Source organism: Aethalodelphis obliquidens, unplaced genomic scaffold (genome assembly GCF_003676395.1).
Source record: "Aethalodelphis obliquidens isolate GAN/ISIS:26980383/991018 unplaced genomic scaffold, ASM367639v1 scaffold10, whole genome shotgun sequence".
Classification (NCBI taxonomy): domain Eukaryota; kingdom Metazoa; phylum Chordata; class Mammalia; order Artiodactyla; family Delphinidae; genus Aethalodelphis; species Aethalodelphis obliquidens.
The window spans coordinates 38222677-38243381 of record NW_020837954.1 but is presented as its reverse complement, the minus strand read 5'-3'; the positions used below and the strand labels follow the sequence as shown (position 1 = coordinate 38243381).

General features: G+C 46.4%; 1 protein-coding gene across 2 annotated transcripts in view; it reads left to right on the top strand.

The window, feature by feature from the left end:
- Positions 1-20705, top strand: part of SPTB (spectrin beta, erythrocytic) — a 121499-nt gene that overhangs the window by 35992 nt on the left and 64802 nt on the right. Inside the window, exon 2 of one of the 2 annotated variants that reach the window (XM_027111482.1) lies at positions 19444-19642. In XM_027111482.1, the coding sequence (XP_026967283.1) occupies positions 19495-19642 (148 nt within the window). In that variant the 5' untranslated portion in view covers positions 19444-19494. Of the gene's footprint in view, positions 1-19443; positions 19643-20705 lie in introns of those variants that run through there. The other variant, XM_027111483.1, reaches the window with a different exon arrangement.

Here is a 20705-nt window from a genome sequence, read left to right as displayed (position 1 = left end):
TTAGCGTGATCACTCACTTCTCCACACTCTTCAGATGACCTACCGTGGCTTACGTGTCCACCACCCTGGCCACACACACACGCCTCCCTGGGAACAGCAGGCACTTGGCACCTCTGGCTGCCCTGGCCCCGGCCAAGCTATTTGGTGTCAGGCCTCTTTAAGAGAGGAATGTGGTAGCAGTTCCTTTGCAAGCAGCTCAGTCTGATTACAGGGTGAGGCTCTGACATGCTGTCCAGTTCTGGGTAGCCCATTTCTAGTGCTCAGAACCAGGGGTACCGTGGCCTCGGGTGCTTTCAGGTGATAACATTTGCTGCACTCTTTAATAGATAGGCAGAGAGTGTTATCAAACTGTGGCACCTTGGAAAACCTGCAGAAACTCTCCTCTGGTTCCACACATTGGGGTTTCCCTTCTTCTGAAAATAGATGTGTGTTGGGTTAAAGAGGGACCCTAAAAATAGAGTGTGGCTTCAGTGAAGAGCTGAGGGTTAAACACAGACATTTCCCTTCTGACACTGCCACTTGTTTGTCCTGGGAAAGTTACCCCACCTTGCTTTCCTATCCTCTCGGTGTCTGCGACGACTCTGGGGGAAAAGGTGCTTGGAGATCCTCAGAGGAAATGTGGGTCTGATGCCTGCTAGAGACCCAGTGTATTTGTGTTCTGCAATCTCAGGGTTGGATTAACTGTGACCTTAAAGGGCCTCTTGGCCTCCCAATGTAGATCATCTTTCTTTCCTGTTGCCTTTCTTGATGTTCTTGTTGCCTGGTGTCGAGCTGAATGTGGACGAATCTGTCCCAGATGATTTAAAAACTGTTTATAGGCACGCTGCTCCTTTGATCTCTCATCCCTCCCTGCATAGGGCTCAGGTCAGGCAGGCTATGATCGCAGTGGTTAAGGGCAGGGGCTCTGAGCCTGACTGCCTGAGGTTGAATCCTGACTCCATCACTTACTGGCCAATGGATGGGGCAAATCACCGAACTCTCTAAGCCTCAGTGTCCTCACCTTTAAAATGGGGATAATAAGAACTATACACAAACGGACCGGGCTTCCCTGGTGACACAGTGGTTGAGAGTCCGCCTGCCGATGCAGGGGACACGGATTCTTGCCCTGGTCCGGGAAGATCCCACATGCCGCAGAGCGGTTGGGCCCGTGAGCCATGGCCGCTGAGCCTGCACGTCTGGAGCCTGTGCTCCACAACGGGAGAGGCCACAACAATGAGAGGCCCGCGTACTGCAAAAAAAAAAAAAACGGACCTAAGTAAACTTAAAATCTTATGCACAGCAAAAGAAACCATTGACAAAACAAAAAGACAACCTACTGAATGGGAGAAAATTTTGCAAATGACATGACTGGTGAGGGATTAATATCCAACATATATAAATAGCTCATACAACTCAACATAAAAAAAGCAAACAACTCAATTAAAAAATGGGCAGAAGACCTGAATAGACATTTTTCCAAAGAGGACCTGCAGATGGCCAACAGGCACATGAAAAGATGCTCAACGTTGCTAATCATCAGGGAAATGCAAATCAAAACCACAGTGAGATATCACCTCACACCTGTCAGAATGGCCATCATCAAAAAACACAAATAACAAATGTTGGTGAGGATGTGGAGAAAAGGGAACCCTCCTACACTGTTGCTGGGAGTGTAAATTTGTACAGCCACTGTGGAAAACAGTATAGATGTTTCTCAAAAAACTAAAAATATGACCCAGCAGTTCCACTCCTGGGTACATATCCAAAAGGAATAAAAACAGTAATTTGAAAAGATACATGTACCCCAATGTTCATAGCAGCATTATTTACAGTTGCCAAAATGTAGGCAACCTAGGTGTCCATCAACAGGTGAATGCGTAAAGAAGATGTGGTGTGTATACACAATAGACTACTACTCAGCCATAAAAAATGAATGGAATTTTGCCATTTGCAACAACATGGATGGCCTTGGAGGGTATTGTGCTAAGTGAAATGAGTCAGACAGAGAATGACAAATACTGTATGATATCACTTATATATGGAATCTTAAAAATACAGCAAACTAGTGAATGTAACAAAAAAGAAACAGACACAGAGATAGAGAGCAAACTAGTGGTTACCAGTGGGGAGAGGGAAGGGGGAGGGGCAATATAGGGGTAGGGAAGTGAGAGGTACAAACTATTAGGTATAAAATAAACTACAAGGATATATTGTGCAACACGGGGAATATAGCCAATATTTTATAATAACTATAAATGGAGTATAACCTTTAAAACTGTGAATCACTATACTGTACACCTGTAACTTATATCATATTGTATACCAACTATGCTTCAGTCAGAAAAAGGAGTGGCTGCCTCAAAGGGTTGTTCTGAGGATTTCACGTGATGGTGTTTATGAGGTGCAGCGTGCTATAGATTCTCAGTAAATGTTTTTGATGACAACTGCTTAATAGCTGGAGAAATTTACTCCCTAGTATCCACATGAGAAAACTAGAACTCAGAAAGGAGAAAGAAGTTTCTCCAGTTTTGCCAATGAGAAATGTTTGAATAACCTGCCTGACTGTAAGATCCTTGAGGACAGGGACCATCTCATTATGAACACATATATAGCATCCATTCAGGAAATATTTGGTTAAATTAATTTCTGCTCATAATGGCACTGTCTCATTATTTTTTTAAGTTAGCAATGAACAAAAAGGATTGAGATAGCAGCAGCAAAATGTAGAAGCCATTTACATCTCCGTGGTATTGTTTCTTCCCCAGAGAAATGTGATCGCTAGCCTAGTGGTTGGCATGTAGACAGGCTCCAGAGCAAGGAGCTCAGTGTGTGCCAGATAAACTCTCACACGCGTGAAGGAACGACGGATAAGAGGCTCAGCCAGATAAGGCATGTGAACAGGTGTCCTCCTTCAGGTCACAAGAAAGCTTCTTGGAGTAGCTTCAGAGTTCTTTGGGGGAGCTGATCCCCTCCAAGAGTAATTTGCCCTATAAGGTCTGGGGTCGCGTCTTAAATAATTTCAGGGTTACGTATATGACCATGCATTCGAAGCAGTCCATATTATCCTTGTAACTTTCAAGGCTTTGGTTTTTTTAGTATTTGTAAAAGATACTTTGAGACATTTAAACCTTGAGTTTAAATGAATGCCACAGAAAATCTCCCCTCTGCTGGCTCTCATTCCACATGCAGGAAAGACTCAAATAAGCATTTTAGCCTTGTAGGGTGTTCTCAGTGGCCAGAACGGCTAGAAGTAACCCATTCTCTTGGAGAGATCCGAAGGTGGAAAGGGCACCATTAGCAGTCACTCTCGATATCATGAGAAGGAAGAACTTTTCTTCTAGATGGGTGTATCATCTGGGAACAGAGAGTGAACCGAACTCTCGGAAGACCTGAGTTTAAGCCTTAGCTTTGCCACCCAAGTGTTGGGCAAGGAACTTGATCTCAAAGTCTTAATTTGTTTAACTGAAACTGCGATTAATAGTATCTCCCCCACTCCTACCCTGTCTCCCAGGTTGTTAGAAGGATCAAAGAGAAATTATGTGAGAAAACTTTCTGAGAAACACTGTTTACCTGGACAATAAAATCACCACTTCCTGTCAACAGCACCCAACTCAAATGGCATCTCTTGATCGTGAAGCCTTCCCTGGTTTCTCCAACATTCAGTATTCTCTCCTGTTTCTGAATTCCTGTGATATTTTATTTATGTCTCTCTCTTCACACTTACCTAATTCTATCTTGTTGTATCATTGCTTATATCCACGTCTTAGGCAACCTGAGGGCAGAATCTCCTCCATTATAGTACCTTGCTGGAGAAAACCCTCTCATTATTTTAAAATAAATTGTAATAATTATTCTATATCACTATTGTGAAAGCAGTTCATAACAATGCACCTGTACATAGTAGGTACTCAATAAGTATTTGTTTTTAGTCTTTTTATTTATGTTTATGTTTTTAGTTTCAGTATTTTGTTTTTAAATTTATTGAGGAATAATTTACATACAGTAAAATTTACACTTTTCAGTGTACGTTATTATAGGTGTTGACAAATACACACAGTGGTATAACCACCATCACAATCACCCTCCAAAATTCCCTCATGCCCCTTTGTTGTCAGCCCCTTTCTTCAACCCTAACCATTGTCAACCACGGGTTTGTTTTCTGTCCTTATAGGTTTGCCTTTTCCAAAACTTCATATAAACTGAATCATACAGTATGCAGCCTTTTGTGTCCAGCTTCTTTCACTTAGCATAATGCATTTGTGATGCATTCATGTTGGGTCTAATTTATCAGTTCTTTTTTTCATCACTGAGTAGTATTTCATTGCGTGGAGGTACCACAGTTGGTTTATCCATTCACCAGTTAATAAACAGGTTGTTTCTAATTTGGGGTCATTATGAGTAAAGCTGCTATAAACATTTACATTTTGCGTGAACCTAAGTTTTTAGTTCTCTAGGGGAAAGATACCCAGGAGTAGGATTGCTGGGTCATATGGTAAACGTATGTTTAATTTTGTAAGAAACTGCTAAATTCTTTTCCAGAGTGGCTGTACTATTTTGCATTCCCACCAGCAATGTTTGAGAGTTCTAGTTGCTCTGCATCCTGACCAGCACTTGTCAGTTTTTTTAAAAGCCATTCTAATAGGCACATAGTGATATCTTATTGTAGTTTCATCATCCCTAATGATGAATGATATTGAGCTCTTCATGTGCTTATTTGCCATCTGCGTATCTTTTGATGAAACATCTGTATAAAACTTTTGCTCGGGCTTCCCTGGTGGTGCAGTGGTTAAGAATCCGCCTGCCAATGCAGGGGACACGGGTTCAAGCCCTGGTCCAGGAAGATCCCACATGCTGCAGAGCAACTAAGCCTGTGCACCACAACTACTGAGCCTGCACTCTAGAGCCTGCGAGCCACAACTACTGAGCCCCTGTGCCACAACTACTGAAGCCCGCATGCCTAGAGCCTGTGCTCTGCAACAAGAGAAGCCACCACAACGAGAAGACCGCACACTGCAACGAAGAGTAGCCCCCGCTCACTGCAACTAGAGAAAGCCCGCGCACAGCAACAAAGACCTAACACAGCCAAAGATAAATAAATAAATTTATTAAAATTAAAAAAAAAGCTTTTGCTCATTTTTAATTGAGGCTTTTTTTAATTAATGAGTTTTTTCCTTTTTTAAAAAATTAATGAGTTTTGAGAGTTCTTTATATATTCTAGATATAAGTCCTTTATCAGACAAGTGTTTTACAAGTATTTTCTCCCAGTCTGCAGCTTGTATTTTTAATATCTTTCAAAGAGCAGACATTTTTATTTTTGGTGGTCAGATTAATCAATTTTTTCTTTTATAATACTCAATCTTCTATGGATCATACTTTTGGTGCTGTATCTAAAATATTTTGCTTAACCCAACTTTACAAAGATTTTCTTCTGTTTTTTTTTCTAGAAGTTTCAGGTTTTACATTTAGGTCTATAATCCATTTTAGCTTAAATTCTGTATGTGGTGTAAGGTATAGGTAGAGGTTCACTTTATTTTTCATTTGATGTCTAGTTGTGCAGCACCCATTTGTTGAAAAAACCTACCCTTTCTCTGTTACATTGTTTTTGCACCTTTGACAATAATTGTTTGACTATATATATATGTCAGTCTATTTCTGGACTTTAGTCCATTGATCTGTGTGTCTATCCTTTTGCCATACTATGCTATCATGATGGCTGTAGCTTTGTGGTAAGTCTTGAAATCAGGTAATGTGAATCCTCCAGTTTTGTTCTTTTTACAAAATGGTTTTGCTATTCTATTATCTTTGTATTTCAATAGAAAATTTAGAATCAACTTGTTGATTTCTAAAAAAAAAAAAAAAAAGCCCTGTGGGTATTTTGATTGGCATTGCACTGCATTTGTAGATCAGTTTCAGGAAAATTGACATCTTAATAATATTGAATCTTCCATTCCATGGGCATGGTATATCTCTCCATTTATTAGACTTTCAAATTCTTTCATCAGTGTTTTGTAGTTTTCAGCCTATTGATCTTGCACATATTTTGTTCTATTTATATCTAAATATTTCATGAGTTTTGCGGGGGCTGCTTTGTTCAATAAAAAATTGTTGAATTAATGAATAAACAGTGCCAACCTACTTGTGAATGCTTGTCTTGATTCTGTAGTCAGATACAGGGTACTAGAATAATGTTGGAAAATTCATCAAAGTCCTTGGTATGGTCAGGCCAGCAGTGAGGCTAAGGGGTCTGAGTGTAACTCTAGAAGGCAGGAAATAGGGCCTCATTCTGCACCCTTCTTGCCACATTCTTTAACTTTGGACAGTTCCTTCTCCCACCCAGGGTTTACCTCCTAGCACAGGTTGTACATAAGTTAAGGCTATACTTTTCAGGGGCTCTCTAGGCAAAGTTGGCTTTCCCTGTAGGTACCATACACAGTTCCCTCCCTCACACAATTTGAACATGCTGAGTAACCTGTCTGACCAACCATTTCTCACCTATTTGTCTGGTTTGGGTCCTACACTGTCTCTTTCATATCCATCCTTTGAATAAGGTGATCTATTTCTGTAAGGCGCTTATTAAGATGTGTTCCCTGGGAGAGATACTCTGCCCCTTGGGAAAGTAGATACATCCGTTTCATCCAATTAACATGTACTAAAATTGAGTCCCTGCCATGTGCAGAGACCTCTGAGGTGAAAATGGCATCCTTCCCTTTGAGGAGTTGCCTATGATAGGGAATTAGGTTGTCAAAGTCAATTTTGTTTTGAAGTAAGGATGGAAGTAGGTCTGAAGGAGGAGTTCCACTTGGGTCATTCAACTCAGTGGAGGAACCTGGCATCAAGGGAGGTTGAGAGAGCTTGGATGCTTGAGGCAGGGGTGAAAGGGAAAGACATTTGCAGAAGGGGCAATGGGGTAATGACAGTAGACTCCTTCTACTGTGTACTTTCCTTTTTGCTGGGAGAGTGTGTGTATTGAGCAGACCCACAAACTTGATACTGAGAAATACTGCATTTTCTTTGTAAATAACTATACCTTGGGGTTATAGGGTACTCTATGGTTTATACATCATTTTCATATAACTTCCTATAATCTGTACACAGCTTTATGTGATAAGTGGTGGGTGTGTTGATTTCGGTATCCTAACTGCTCTAATAAGGAACTGTAAAATAAATTTTATTTCTGGCTCACATCATAGATGAGTCAATGGGTATAAATTGAGGGGGAGACTTTGTTCCCCACAGTCATCCAGGAAATCAGGTTCCTCTCATCTTGGCCCTTTAGGTCCTAGGAGTTTAGGGGAAAGAATGAGGAATTATGGGGAAGATTTTTATGGCTAAGTCCTCGAAGTGGTGTCCCTTGTGCTCATTCAATCACACAGCCACACCTAACCATAGGGGTGACTGGAAGATGCCTCCAAGCTGCGTGTAGAAAGAGTAGAATTCGGACATTTGTAGGCCCTATCCTGTGCCGTGGAAGCACAGGGTATTTCCCTCATTTTACAGGTGGAAAAACTGAGGTACAGAGTGGTTGAGTGACTTATAGAAGAGCACACGACTACTAAGTTAAGTACAGGAGTTAGGATTTCAACCCAGGTCTGCTGTTTTGATAGAACAGGGACAATAACACTAATAGCAGTAATAACAGTAATAATATCTAATAGTTTGTAGGTATAGGTGTGTGTTAAACGGGGCAATGTATATAACGCTCCTAGTAAATTCCAGGTTCCCTTCCTAGCCTTGGGCTTTGCTCACAGTTGTGTAAAGAGCCAAGTCTTTTTCCTGAGGACCGCGGGCGGCAGAGTGACTGCATGAGCCAGCAGCTGGTGCGTCCCCATCAGCAGCGTCCAGGGAAGGAGGCTGAAACGGATTCTAGTGGCCGAGGGGTGCTCTCTGAGCAGACTGGGAGGTTGTGCACAGGCGGACCGGCTCTGCCAAGCCTGGAAAGGCTGCACTTGCCTTTGCTGTGAGACTGGAGCCTTGCAGGGGCTGTGTATGTGTCCTGTATGTGTCCAGAGGACAGCCCCACCGCACCAGGCTCATGCCCTGGCCAAAGGTGGGAAAATCCTCCAGCCAGCGCCCGTCCCCTCAGGAGTCCTTGTGGGCCTGAGCAACTTTTAAAAGATTAATTTTAACTGAATTATTTTAAAAGCTCTAACATGAATGAATGCCGAATTGGCACCCATAACATATATTATTTATAGGTTCAACTTTTAAAATAGATCTCTTTGTGTAGCAGAGCTGTACAGATAGAAACCATTCTGTGAGTGATGTTTCTGTGACACAAGAAAGAATATATAAAAGACTTCTCAGCTAAGTGGAGTGGGGCTTCCCTGTCTAGAAGAGTTCTGGGTGAGAACGGCTGCTTTCATCAATGTTTCTGGTGAGAAAATTGAGGTGTGGGTTGAGTCGGAGCTGCTCTGAAAGGTTTCAAGATTGGTTTGTAGGCATTGGGCCCTGTTGCCACTGCCTGTTCTTTTGCCACCACAGTCCAGCAAAAGAGGAAGAGACGGCGGCAATGTGAGATTGAGGCACAAGGGCAACAGTGACACTGTCAGGGCATCGATGACCAGCCTGCATTCACAGCACTCCTGCTACGTGCCACGTTTCCAGCCCCTTCACCACCTTGACCTCCAAATTGGCCTCCAAATAGTGTGTCCTCGGCAGGAGCTGCTCTTGTCCTCTTCAGGGCAGTACTCTGCATTTCTCAGTTCTCACCCATTTGTTCAGTATTTTTTATCCCCATTTCGTGTACCTGGCATTATGCTGGGCAATTGGGACAAAAAAAAATGATTAAGGATGTCCCTGGCTTCAAGTAGCTTATGGTCTATTGGGAAAGACAGAAAAATAGATTATTCTCCTATATTGTGGCTAAGTGCTTTGATGACAATGAGCACTGAGTGTGATGGGAGCCTGGAAGACGTGCTCCCACCTCCCACTGCTGCAGGGGATGGGGGTGAAGATGGGGAGCTTTCTCGAAGAAAGCAAAGGCTAAGACGAGTTCTGAAGGATAAGAAATTATTTTGAAAAAGAGGGAGTGTGTTCCAGGCTTAGGGAACAGCATGTGCAAAGAGTGTGTCCAGAGAGAGCTGGGGACCTGAATAGAGTTCGTTATGGCTGGAAAGTAGGGTTGCGGAAGTAGGGAGGGTTGGATAGAATAGTGTTCAGGGAGGGGATGGATCACAAAGGGCTCTGACTCTGATTTATGATGGATTTTAAACTTTCTTCTGAGATAGAGAGGAGCTATTAAAGTATGGAAGTGACCTCATATTTATATTCTAAGATGATCTTTCTGGCCACAGTGTAGAGGATAGGTCAGGATGGTAGGCAAAAGAGCAAATATGGGTGCAAAGAAATCAGCAGGAAGCCACTAGAGTTGAGATGACAGTGGTGAGAAGTGAAGGGGAGCAGTGGAGACAGAGAAGAATGGAGATTTGAGAGATATCGAGGGGACTGAGTTGATGAGATACTGGGTTCTATCACCCCAGGTTTGGGTTTGGGCCACTGGGATATTGGTGGACTAGGAACATGGCAGGAAGGACTGGGACTGGGTTGATGATAGAGTCAACTGGGAATAATGCTGAGTGTGAGAGGCCTGTGGGCCTTCCAGGTGGATGTTCAGAAGGCAGTTGGATGTGATGGATGGGAGTTGCAGAGAGGTCATGCAAGGTGAAGGTCACGAAGTCATTCACGCGAGGTGGTCATTCAGGTCAGGAGTGCAGGAGATTGTCTAGAAACAGCGAGTAGACAGAGGAAGAATGGAAGGGGCCCAGGACAGAACTCTGGGGAACATCACCATTCAAGGGACAGGTTAGAGGAAGCGTAGCCCCCAGAGCAGGCCAAGGAGAAAGGCCAGAGAGTTAAAGGAGAACAAGGAGCATGTCCTGGAAGACAAAGGAAGTGGTTTCAGGAAATTTTGGAATGGCTAACAGAGCTTAAGGCTTCTGAGAAGTCAAGATAAGACCTGAAAAGCATCTGTTGTTTTAAGGAACAAGGAAGGGAGCTGTCAGTGAATAGCTTCAAGAATAGTTCAAGAATAGCCTCATGAACTAATAGGGAAGCCAGCTTTCAGTGCAGTAAGGAGTGAGTTGTTATGGGATGAGGAAGTTCTCATGAATATAGTTAAATACACTGTATCTATTTTTACTTTAGGAGCAGAGGCCTCATCATACCTCTCAGTTCATCGTCATCATTTTCTAGGCAGGGCACCTCCCCTGGTTGGTTGGTTGGTTTCATTTTATCTCCATTTCCCTTTTCCGTTTCCCTAAGTCCACCTAGAGACAACCATCTTCATGTGTTTAAGAGTTTTTCTTTTGTTTATATCCTTATAATATGTATGCTGTTTTATGTGCATATGTTTTGAAATTATTCAGTGGTGTGTTATAGATCTCATTCTGTTTCTTTATTTTCTCCACTATTTTTTAAGATCCTCCAATGCTGCCATGTGTCCTGCATGTGTCCATTCACCACATTTTACTGTCCATCTCCCAGCGATGGACACACAGGTTATCTTCACCTCCCCACCACCACAGTCAACGCTGCAGTGAACTTCCTTGCATTTGTCCCCTTTTTGACTTGTGTGAGAATTTCTTTGCTCTGCATGCCTACGAACAGGGTCGTAGATACGTAACCTGCCTGAGAACTGCAGACTGCCTTCCAGAATGGCTGGGCCACTCCACACTCCCACCAGTAGTACACAAGGTATCTGTGCTGCACACCACCATCTACACCTCGTGTTACCCAGCTTGATAATGTTTGCCTCTGGTGTCTCATTTTAATCAGCACTTGTTGGTTAGCTAATGAACTTGAGTATCTCTTTTTAGGGTCTTAGCCTTTTGGATTTCCTCTTCTGTAAATCACCTGTTCTTATTCTTGGCAACTTTGTCAAGAAATTTGGCTTTGAAAGGGAGGAAAGAAAGGATGGAAAGGAGGAGTTTTACTTAAGATGAGAAAGACTTGAACATATTAAAATGAAGATGGAAGGGAGAAGAAGCTAAAGATTCATCTTCTTCCCAGGATTGGAAGGATGGCTAGAAGGAAGGGTAGTGAGGATCTGGCCTCACCCAGCAATAAACATGAGACTGGGGGAGGGAGCAGGACTGAGGAGGGAGAGTCGGTGCACAGATCATCAGCAGCTTTCCCTGAGCCCACCGTGCCTGCCGCCTCCACTTGCTGGTCATAGAAGCAGTGCAGGATCCATGGAGTTGAATAGGAGGGGTAAGGTGACCTCCTTCCTATTCTAGGAAAATGTTATTTTGTGTTTCTAAATGTTTGAAAGTTATATTTGTTTTAAATTGCAAGGAGAGGTGCCTAAATTTCAGCATACGGGATGTGGCACAAATAAAGTTGTAGAGGCACATGGTACAAAGGTGGGGGGTGCAGGACACGTGGACCCTCTTGGTTGGAGCAGAGATGGCATAAGAGAGAGCATGAGCTCAGCACCAACTGATGTAGGACCCTGGATTAGACTGTGCGTTAGAGAGTTGCTGAAAGCTATGGAGTAGAGGCGAATCATTATGAGGAGGGCTGTGTAGGATGGATTGAAGAGGCCCGAAACAGACAAAGTTGGACCATTACCCAAGTCCAGGCGGGAAACGGTAAGGGCCTGGAGTGAAGTGGAAGCCTTAGAACATAAAGGAGTGATGGATGGAAGACACTGTACAGAGGCTTAATGACTGGCCGTGGTGATGAATCAATATTGAATAAGTGCTCAATGCACATAAGTGGACTATGTGAAAGTACTGCATGGATCAAGGAATAAGGTGGGCTAGAGGCTCCAGAGTTTGAGCTTAGGTCTCTAGGAGGAGGAGAGTATTTACTGAGCACCTCTATGTCCCAAGCACAGTGCTAGGCACTGGAATACAATAATGAATAAGACAGGCTTGCAGCTGCCTGCAAGGAACCTCTACAGTCTAGGCAGGGAGAGACAAAAACAAAAGTAAACCAACAGATGTATGAGTAATTGCAATTATGATGAGGGCTATGAAGGGGTCAAGCAAAGTGCCCGGACTGAGGATGACAAAGGACTTAGCTTAGATGTGGTACTTGGGGAGGACTTCCACAGGAAGTGATACCTAAGAGGAGACCTGAGGAAGGAGGAGGAGCCAGACATGCAAAGATGCTCCAGGAAGTGTTCCAGGCCAAGGGCACAGTGTGCACAAGAGCCGGGGTGGGGTGAGGAGGGGGCGGCCTGGGGCGTGGATGCCGGTTGAGAACTGAAAGGAGACTTGAAGGATGCACATAGTGCGTGTGGTGAGGGATGAGCTTGGACTGGGAGGAAGAAGCCAGACAATACTAGGCGCTAGGGCCACGGTAACATAACCTCAAAGCCATGATCACACCTAACATAATTGACTATAATTCCTGGTCATTATCCACTATTGAGTCTATAATTCAGATACCCCTCGTTGTCTAAAAAATGTGTTTTGGTGTTGTTTGATTCAAATTCCAAACAAAATACATGTTACATTCGCTATTATATCTCCTAAGTCTCTTTTCATCTACAGCAGTCCCTACCCTCTGCCTCTTTTTCAGTCTGTTTGTTTTAATGCCGTTGACTTGTTGAAAAAGTGGAGTCGGTTGTCTGCAAAGTGACCCGCCTTCCGGGTCTGCCTCTTTGCTTCCTCATGTTGTCATTTAACTTGTCTATCAATCTCCTATAATTCCTGTAAATGGGAACTTAGCTCTACAGAATCGATCAGATTGAGGTTCAACTTATTTGGCAAGAATGTCATAGGCCATGATGTCCTTCATATTGCATCATATCTGGAGACACACAGTATTTCATTGTCGTCTTCTTAGTGATGCTAAAACTCATCAGTGAATTCAGGTGTTGGGAACTTGATTCCATTGTATAATTCTCCATCAATCTGTTATCTAATGGTTTTATTTTTTGATTATCTTTTCTGAATCAATTGTTTCATGAGAAATATCTCACCTTTTATTTCAAATTAATTATTTCAACCTATTCTTTTTTTAGAATTTATTTTATTGAAGTATAGTTGATTTTACAATGTGTTAGTTTCTGGTGTACAACGAAGTGATTCAATTATGCATATACATATATATTCTTTTTATATTCTTTTCCATTATGGTTTATTACAGGATATTGAATACAGTTCTCTGTGCTATAGAGTAGGACCTTGTTGTTTATCTATTTTATATATAGTAGTTTGTATTTGCTAATCCCAGACTCTTAATTTACCCCTCCCCCACCCCTTTCCCCTTTGATAACCATAAGTTTGTTTTCTATGTCAGTGAGTCTGTTTCTGTTTTGTAGATAAGTTCATTTGTGTCATGTTTTAGACTCCACATATAAATGATATCATATATTTGTCTTTCTCTGTCTAACTTACTTCACTTAGTAGGATAATCCCTAGGTCCATCCATGTTGCTGCAAATGGCATTATTTCATTCATTTTTATGGCTGGGTAGTATTCCATTGTATGTATGTACCACATCTTCTTTATCCATTCATCTGTCAATGGACATTTAGGCTGTTTCCATGCCTTGGCTATTGTGAATAGTGCTGCTGTGAACATAGGGGTGCATGTATCTTTTTGAATTATAGCTTTGTCCGGATATATGCCCAGGAGTGGGATTGCTGGATCATATGGCAACTCTATTTTTAGTATTTTGAGGAACTTCCATACTGTTCTCCATAGTGGCTGCACCAATTTACATTCCCAGCAACAGTGTAGGAAGATTCCCTTTTCTCCACACGCTCTCCAGCATTTGTTATTTGTAGACTTTTTAATGATGGCCATTCTGACTGGTGTGAGGTGATACCTCACTGTAGTTTTGATTTGCATTTCTCTAATAATTAGTGATGTTGAGCATCTTTTCATGCGCCTGTTGGCCATCTGTATGTCTTCTTTGGAGAAATGTCTATTTAGGTCTTTTGTCCATTTTTTGATTGGGTTGTTTGTTTTTTTGTTGTTGAGTTGTATGAGCTGTTTGTATATTTTGAAAATAAAGCCCTTGTCAGTTGCATCATTTGCAAATATTTTCTCCCAGTTCATAGGTATTTCAGCCTATTCTTGACCACTTCGAATGTTGAGGCCACACTACCTCCCTGTGCAGTTTTCATCAGAGAAGAGAGGGGTAACTGTGGGTGTTCTAGAAAAGTCTTCTTGGAAGAACAGAAATTGGGCATTCAGCTTTTCAATTCAACTATCGTAGAATTACTACTTATTTTGGGGGAGGAGGCCAGGGACTATCTTGAAAGAAATGAGTCAGGAGGGATAAGAAGTAGGACTGGGTTGTAATAACTTTCTGTATGTGTAGCTATGGAGCCCAAGAATCCCAATAGAAGATAATCTTTGAAAATTGCATATATTAGGAGGACCATCTCTCCCCTCTCCTTTAATCATTCCCAGTGGACATTTGTGTCTGTGTTGGACGTGATGTGCTGATAGGTGGTGTTAAGATAGAGGGCTGATGGGCCAATCCCTCTATCAGAGCTGAGCAGCACCTGTTCCCCATTCAAATCCCTGTAAGAACTGTTGGGGCCATGATCCCTCCCCTCCTCCCCCATCCAAGCAGCTGCAGCATGACCGAAGCCATTTCTTAGTAGTAGATTTTTCCATGATGAGGGCAGACGAGTTGTGACATGTGGGCCTGAAGTCCCTGCCTGGTGACAGAAACTGGAGCAGAAGGATTAAAATGACCAAACAGCAGTGGACTAGAATGACCAGGATGTTGCAAATGTACGGGCATCCTTGATGGTGGCAACCATGGATAGGAATCTTGAGACTTTAAGAACCCCCAAACCGCACCTTCCTAATGAGGGACTGGAAGCCAGGCTGGGTCAGAATGGGAACGGTAGTGTGGGGAAGCAGAGTGTGCTCTGGGGAGAGGCAGCAGCTTGGCCCAGGCACTGCTGGTGATGTCCGTCTGCTGGAAAGTTCACCCACAGATGGTATGCTTGCCCGGGCCTCATTGTCACCCTATGGTCCTGAAGCTCCCCTACTCTGCTGTGCTGGGAGCCGTGTGCTCAGTCTTAGCCGTAATGAGACTGAGCCGTAATTTCTAGGTGGAGACGTCTGCTAGACGGATGGAGGTGCCAGGCTGGAGACGGGGGATGGGGAGGAAGTTGGGGCTGGCTGTAGATACAGAGTACCCTGCACTGGGCAGCTCACTGGTTCTCCTGATGTTTTAGTGAGTGTTTAACTATTCTTTAAGGTGTCTGTGAATATGCAATGAGATTATGATCAAAGGGAGTAGAAGAACGTTCTGTTTTGGTAAAAGTATTGGCAGAAAATTTGCAGGGAAACTTTAGGATTTAATCTTTTGACCTGGGTTGCCATAGTACCAAGACATGTTAAAAGCAGGTTTGGGGTAGCATAAAGGGGTAGAACAAAATAGGAAGCAAGTGAGGGGGTCAAACCTTACAACTAAAGGAAAACAAAGATAGAGAAGGTCTAAATTCTCTGTTTAAGGAAGACTGTATTTAAGCTATTGCAGTAGCCTGCACCGGTGACCCTGCTAAGGAAACACAGCATCAGCCTGTATTTCCCCCATTTCTCGCTCCTGGACTTTGTTGCTGCTCACGTTTGTGTGGTACAGGAAAGAGGGGATAGGGTTGGGAGGGAAAGAAAAGAACATCCATCCTCCGCTGCTCAGCGCTATGGGAAGGGCTGAAGTGAGCTCTACCTAGGACTCTGGCAGCACCCTGCAGGCGGGGAAAGGAGCTGCCACGGCGGCCACCTCCTGGGTTCCTACCCGCCCTGGGAATTAACTGAGCATAGCACGTGGGCTTGAAATTCCGAGGCCTAACACCTGATCTCAGAAGCAGACGGGGCCCTGGGCACATGAGCGAAGGGCAGAGCCGTGGGTTGCATCAGTGATGTTGTGAAATCCATTTCCCAGGCAGGCGCTCCTTCTGCAAGTGAGCGCGCTGTGCGATCACATGAGCTCTTCAGTACTGAGCTCTGGGCAAGTCTTCTAGGCACCCATCCCACTCAAAGTGTAACCTGGGGTCAGGGGGCGGCAGAAGCTCGCCGTGTGAGGCTGAGCCTCGGACTGTGCTTTTGGAGACGGGCCTGCCCCGCTGCTGAACAGGCAGGCTGACGGACAGGGAAGGTGGGCTCTCCTGGGCGCGGAGTCCCACGGACCACAGAAGACCCACCTGCAGTCTGACGAGGGTCTGGTGGGTTGCGAGAAGGGCTTCTAGGGGACTTCAGGGTGAACTGGGGAGTGAATGGACATGGAACTTCTTCTTATACCTTTTTTCCTGGGTGGGCTGGCAGGGAAGAGAGGTGCAGTTTGGAGCCTGTTTTTAGCCATGGAATTGCTGTCTGCCGTACTCATGGAGGGCCAGTCTGGCTGCATAGATGACTTATATCCTTAAAGACGTGACTGAATCACCTTGGCTCCAAGTTCCCCTCCGATATCAACTTAAATGTCATTTCCATGAACCCCCCCATTTGGTTAGGTGTCCCCACCGTGTGTCCCCAGCCTATGCTGTTCTTTTCAGTCATGGTGGTTTCTTTATTGCCATGCCTTTGAAGGGCCGTTGTGACAATTACGGGTGACCCTGGGTTGAATTTGGTTTTAGGCATATTTTGTTTTGTTTTATTTTCCTGGAATAACCATCTGTAGCTTTCCTGTTTTCTTATTTTCTTCTCTTCTGCCTCTCACACCTGATTCTCCCCTTGCCTCTGAGCACACTGGCCCAGCCCCCAGCCCCTTGGCCCTGATGGGATGCCATCTGGGCAGGCTGCTGGGGTGGGCATGGCTGGGGGAGGGGGCAGGAGGAAGAGGGCCTCTCTTTAGTTTCTGAATCTCTTTCCTTGGTGTTTGTCTTCAGGGACCTGACCCTTCTAAAAAAAAGAAAGAAAAAACACCTAGCGTTGTGTGTTTAGACGCGCACGTGTGTTTTTTTTCACGTTCCGGCAGAGCCGCTGCCCGGCTGCAGCCTCCTCCGAGCTGCAGTCGCAGGCGGCACGGGCGTTTTTAAGCAGGGTGACTTGCTGTCGAGTGGCTGCTCTTCTGCTCCCGGGGCCATCAGTCTTGTCTTGAACGCCCAGTCCTGCTGGTCTGCCCGCTCAGGCTCATCTTTCTGGGGCAGACTTATTTACGGAGCCGCGGCAAAGGTAATCTCACTCCCTGGGCCCCGCGGCCTGGGCCCCTCTCAGCCACGCTTAAAAATAGCCTGAGACGAGAAGGAGAGCCAGGGTCTGGTTACCTCCTGCACGCACGATCCGATCTCACCTCGCCGTCTGCATCTGGCAGCTCGGCCCTGCTCAGGGGCCAGCGGTCAGCCTGTCAGCCCCTCCCCACTCGCAGCTCCAAGCTGGTGGTGGTTTCCCTTAAGGGAAGTAGGGAAGGGCGTGGTGGAGGGAGGAGGGCCCTCCCAGCCACCTCCGCGGGGGCCAGCCGAGTGGGACATCTCAGCCCTGGAAGCAGCGCGTCTGTGCAAGACGACAGGCTGTCAGAAGGGACGAGGGTGTGCTGGGTCCCAGGCCTGGAATCACGCGGATACCCGGTGGGGTGATGGCTGGCTCCCCTGCCTTCCCCCACCCCACCCCCTGCCTGCCGCATGAGTAGCAAACACCTTGGCCAAGCCCTGGAAGCCGGGGAGTGCCCTCTGACCCCGTGTGCCATGTTCGTTCCCCACCTGCTTTCGTAAAGTGGCCTCTTCCCAGTCTGGCCTCTTCCCGGCCCGCAGCAGTAATTCCCGAGATGACCTTGGGGAGGCCTCATCCTAGGAGGCCTTGGTTTCCTCCCTTAGGCAGTTAGGGTGGATAATTCTGGCTCCTCCTGTCTTACCGCAAAGGCCTGTGGTGGGATTGATTCATCAGATGGGGGAAAAAGAGCCTGAAGTGATTCAGTCTGAAAAATAAGGGCTCTGCGGATGCAGTCACGCTTGGATTGGTGAACTGGCTTCACTTCTTCCTCAAGCGTGTGCCTGCTTGGGTGGTGAGTGTGTGTGCTGGACTGAGTGCGTGTGTGACGTGCATGTGTATGCGCGCGCTCCGGGAGAGAGTGGCTTACCTCACAGCTCACTCGCTGTCGACACTTGTCATTTGTCTGCCTCACAGCCTCCCCTACTCCCACCCCTTTTGTTCTCTTGGATAGGAAGGCTCTGGGCTCCCTGTTCTGTGTCACAGACTTGATCTTGGAGTCCTGTAAGCTCCCTGGGGAGAGCACTGAAGGGCAGGTACGGGGGAGGAAGTTAAGACTGAAGGGAAGCCGGTCTTTTTCCGAAGGCCCAGGACATTGAGGACCCAGCCCGGCCTCTCTAGCCTCCCGTCCCGCTTTTCTCTCTGACCTCGCCCTCACCTCCAGTTATATCGTAAGGTTCCTAAGTTTCGCCACGCCCTTTCTTACCTTCAGAACAGTGCACGTGCTCGTTATTCCTTTTGTTTGGACCTGTTCCTTTCCACCTATCCCTTTATAGGATGCCTCCAAGCTTCCTCTAGGAATCAGCTCAAACTCTCCTTCCCCGGATACCCAGCCTCTAGCACAAGTCCCTCACGCGCCCTCATCCTTTCCTAGTTGTGGCACCTTATTGTAACTGCTTCTTCAATCCTCTGTCTTGCTGCCAGAGTAGAAGCTCCACGAGGACAGGGCCCTTCCTGTCTCACTCATAATTGCCTGGCACAGTGCCCACCACCTCGTAGGGACTGGGCGCATCTTTGAAATAATCATGAATGAATGAGCATCGTGAATGAGTGACAGGCAAGTGAGGAACCCAGTGCTCCCGATGCCCATGTTCACAGCACAGATGAACACACACAGCTCCGCTGTCGGTGGGCTCCCCTCACCACCGCACACCACCATCGTGCCTGGGATGCAACAGGAGAGCTTGTCCAAGCACCTGGGCGCACTTCAGAGAAGGCCAAACCAAGGGCCCGGCTTTCTGAATGTTTGCTGCAGGGAAAGAACTCGGAGGGCTCTTGGGCAGCCACTGGGAGGAGTTAACTTTCCCCAGTGCAGCTGCAGGGGCTGGTGGCACCAGTGGCATCTTAAAGCTCATGCTCTCCTCTCTCCCCACTGATTCATGTTTGAGTCAACTCCCAGCTTCTCCCCTCTCCTGCCCTGTCCCCATCTCCCCGCCAGGTTGGGTCCTGGCCCCAGTCCACAGGATGGAGCTGCTATTCCCAGCTCGTCCATGCCAGCCTCTGACTCCCAGGAGAGCCAGCCCCCTCGGTGGCCACGGCAGCGGGTTTGGGCAGCGGGCCTGCCTGCGACTGACGTCTCCACCTGCTGGCTGTCCTGACCCTTGCTGCATGCAGCTCTCCGTCCCCGCCGCCACTGCCCCCGCCGTTACCATTGCTGCTTCTGCTGCTGCATTATTTTATACCTGACAACCTGGAGACCCTGGGTAGGAAGCATGGCCAGGCAGAGGGCACCGTGTGCTGCTCCCGCAGGATATACTCCTGTTGGACGCTCCAAATAAGTTTCCCCTGAGACAAAGTCCAAGGGGGTGGGCACTAACCCTCTGACTATGTTGCTGTCCGCCCCCAGGGACCCTTCCATGAAGACTGAGGCAGGCATAGCTGCTGAGAGCCTGCTGACATGACATCGGCCACGGAGGTTGAAAACGTGGGCAACCAGCCACCGTACAGCCGGATCAATGCCCGCTGGGATGCCCCGGACGATGAGCTGGATAATGACAACAGCTCAGCCAGGCTCTTTGAGAGGTCCCGGATCAAGGCCTTGGCAGGTACTCTTCGGGGCCGTGGCGGTTAGGGGAGCCGCTCGCCTAATCCCGAGGTTCACTGCCCTTCCCGCCTGTGGTGAATCCTCTGTGTGCGTTGGCGTGAGCCCTAGCAGGGCGGTGATGGAGACGTGGCTGCGTGGCTCAGAGGCCAGGGCCCCTCGGGAGGGAGCACAGATCAGGCAGCCTCTCTTCCCACATGTCCCCCACTTCCTCCCAGGTGTGAGGTGCTGCAGGTGGACCGTTGGCCTCAACCTCTGTCCTGAATGACCTGTGTCCAAAGTCAGAAGTGAAAGAAGGTCTGGGCGAAGGAGTGTGTGAGGGGCAGGACAGCCGGGCAGGGGTGCGTGGACCTCATTATGGACCTCGATCCCCTGCCTGGTCCTGGATAGAGGAACTGTCATCATCTTCTCTGTGGCCCCGAAAGGAAAGGGTGATTCGATAGGAAACTGAGAACAGATAATGTCTTCCCCACACTGCCTCAGAAAGGAGGATTTTCTGGACGAAACCTCTTATCAAACTGGAATTAGATTTTTTTTTTAATAAATTTATTTATTTTTGGCTGCGTTGGGTCTTCGTTGCTGTGCGCGGGCTTCTCACTACGGTGGCTTCTATCGTGGAGCGCAGGATCAGTAGTTGTGGCGCAAGGGCTTAGTTGCTCCACGGCACGTGGGATCTTCCCGGAGCAGGGTTCGAACCCATGTCCCCTGCAATGGCAGGCGGATTCTTAACCATTGCGCCACTAGGGAAGTCCCTGGAATTAGATTTTTACTTAGCAGGTTCATAATAGATTTGTGTGTGTGTGTCTGAGAGAGAGAGGGAGAAAGAAAGAGAGAGAGGGAGAGAGAGAGGGAATCTTTAATCTCTAGTGGAAATGGCTTCTCCTCCCCCTGCTGGCTGAGATCTGATTCTTGGGATTTTTCCCCCCTCCAACCCCTGTGACCATTGCCTCCATGGAGCCCTGCCCAGGGTAGCTATGTTCTGACCCTAAGTCCTTGACCAATAAAGAGAGTTTGGGTTACATGGGGTGGTGTATGGGTCAGATCAGACTCGCATCCCCCATCATCGA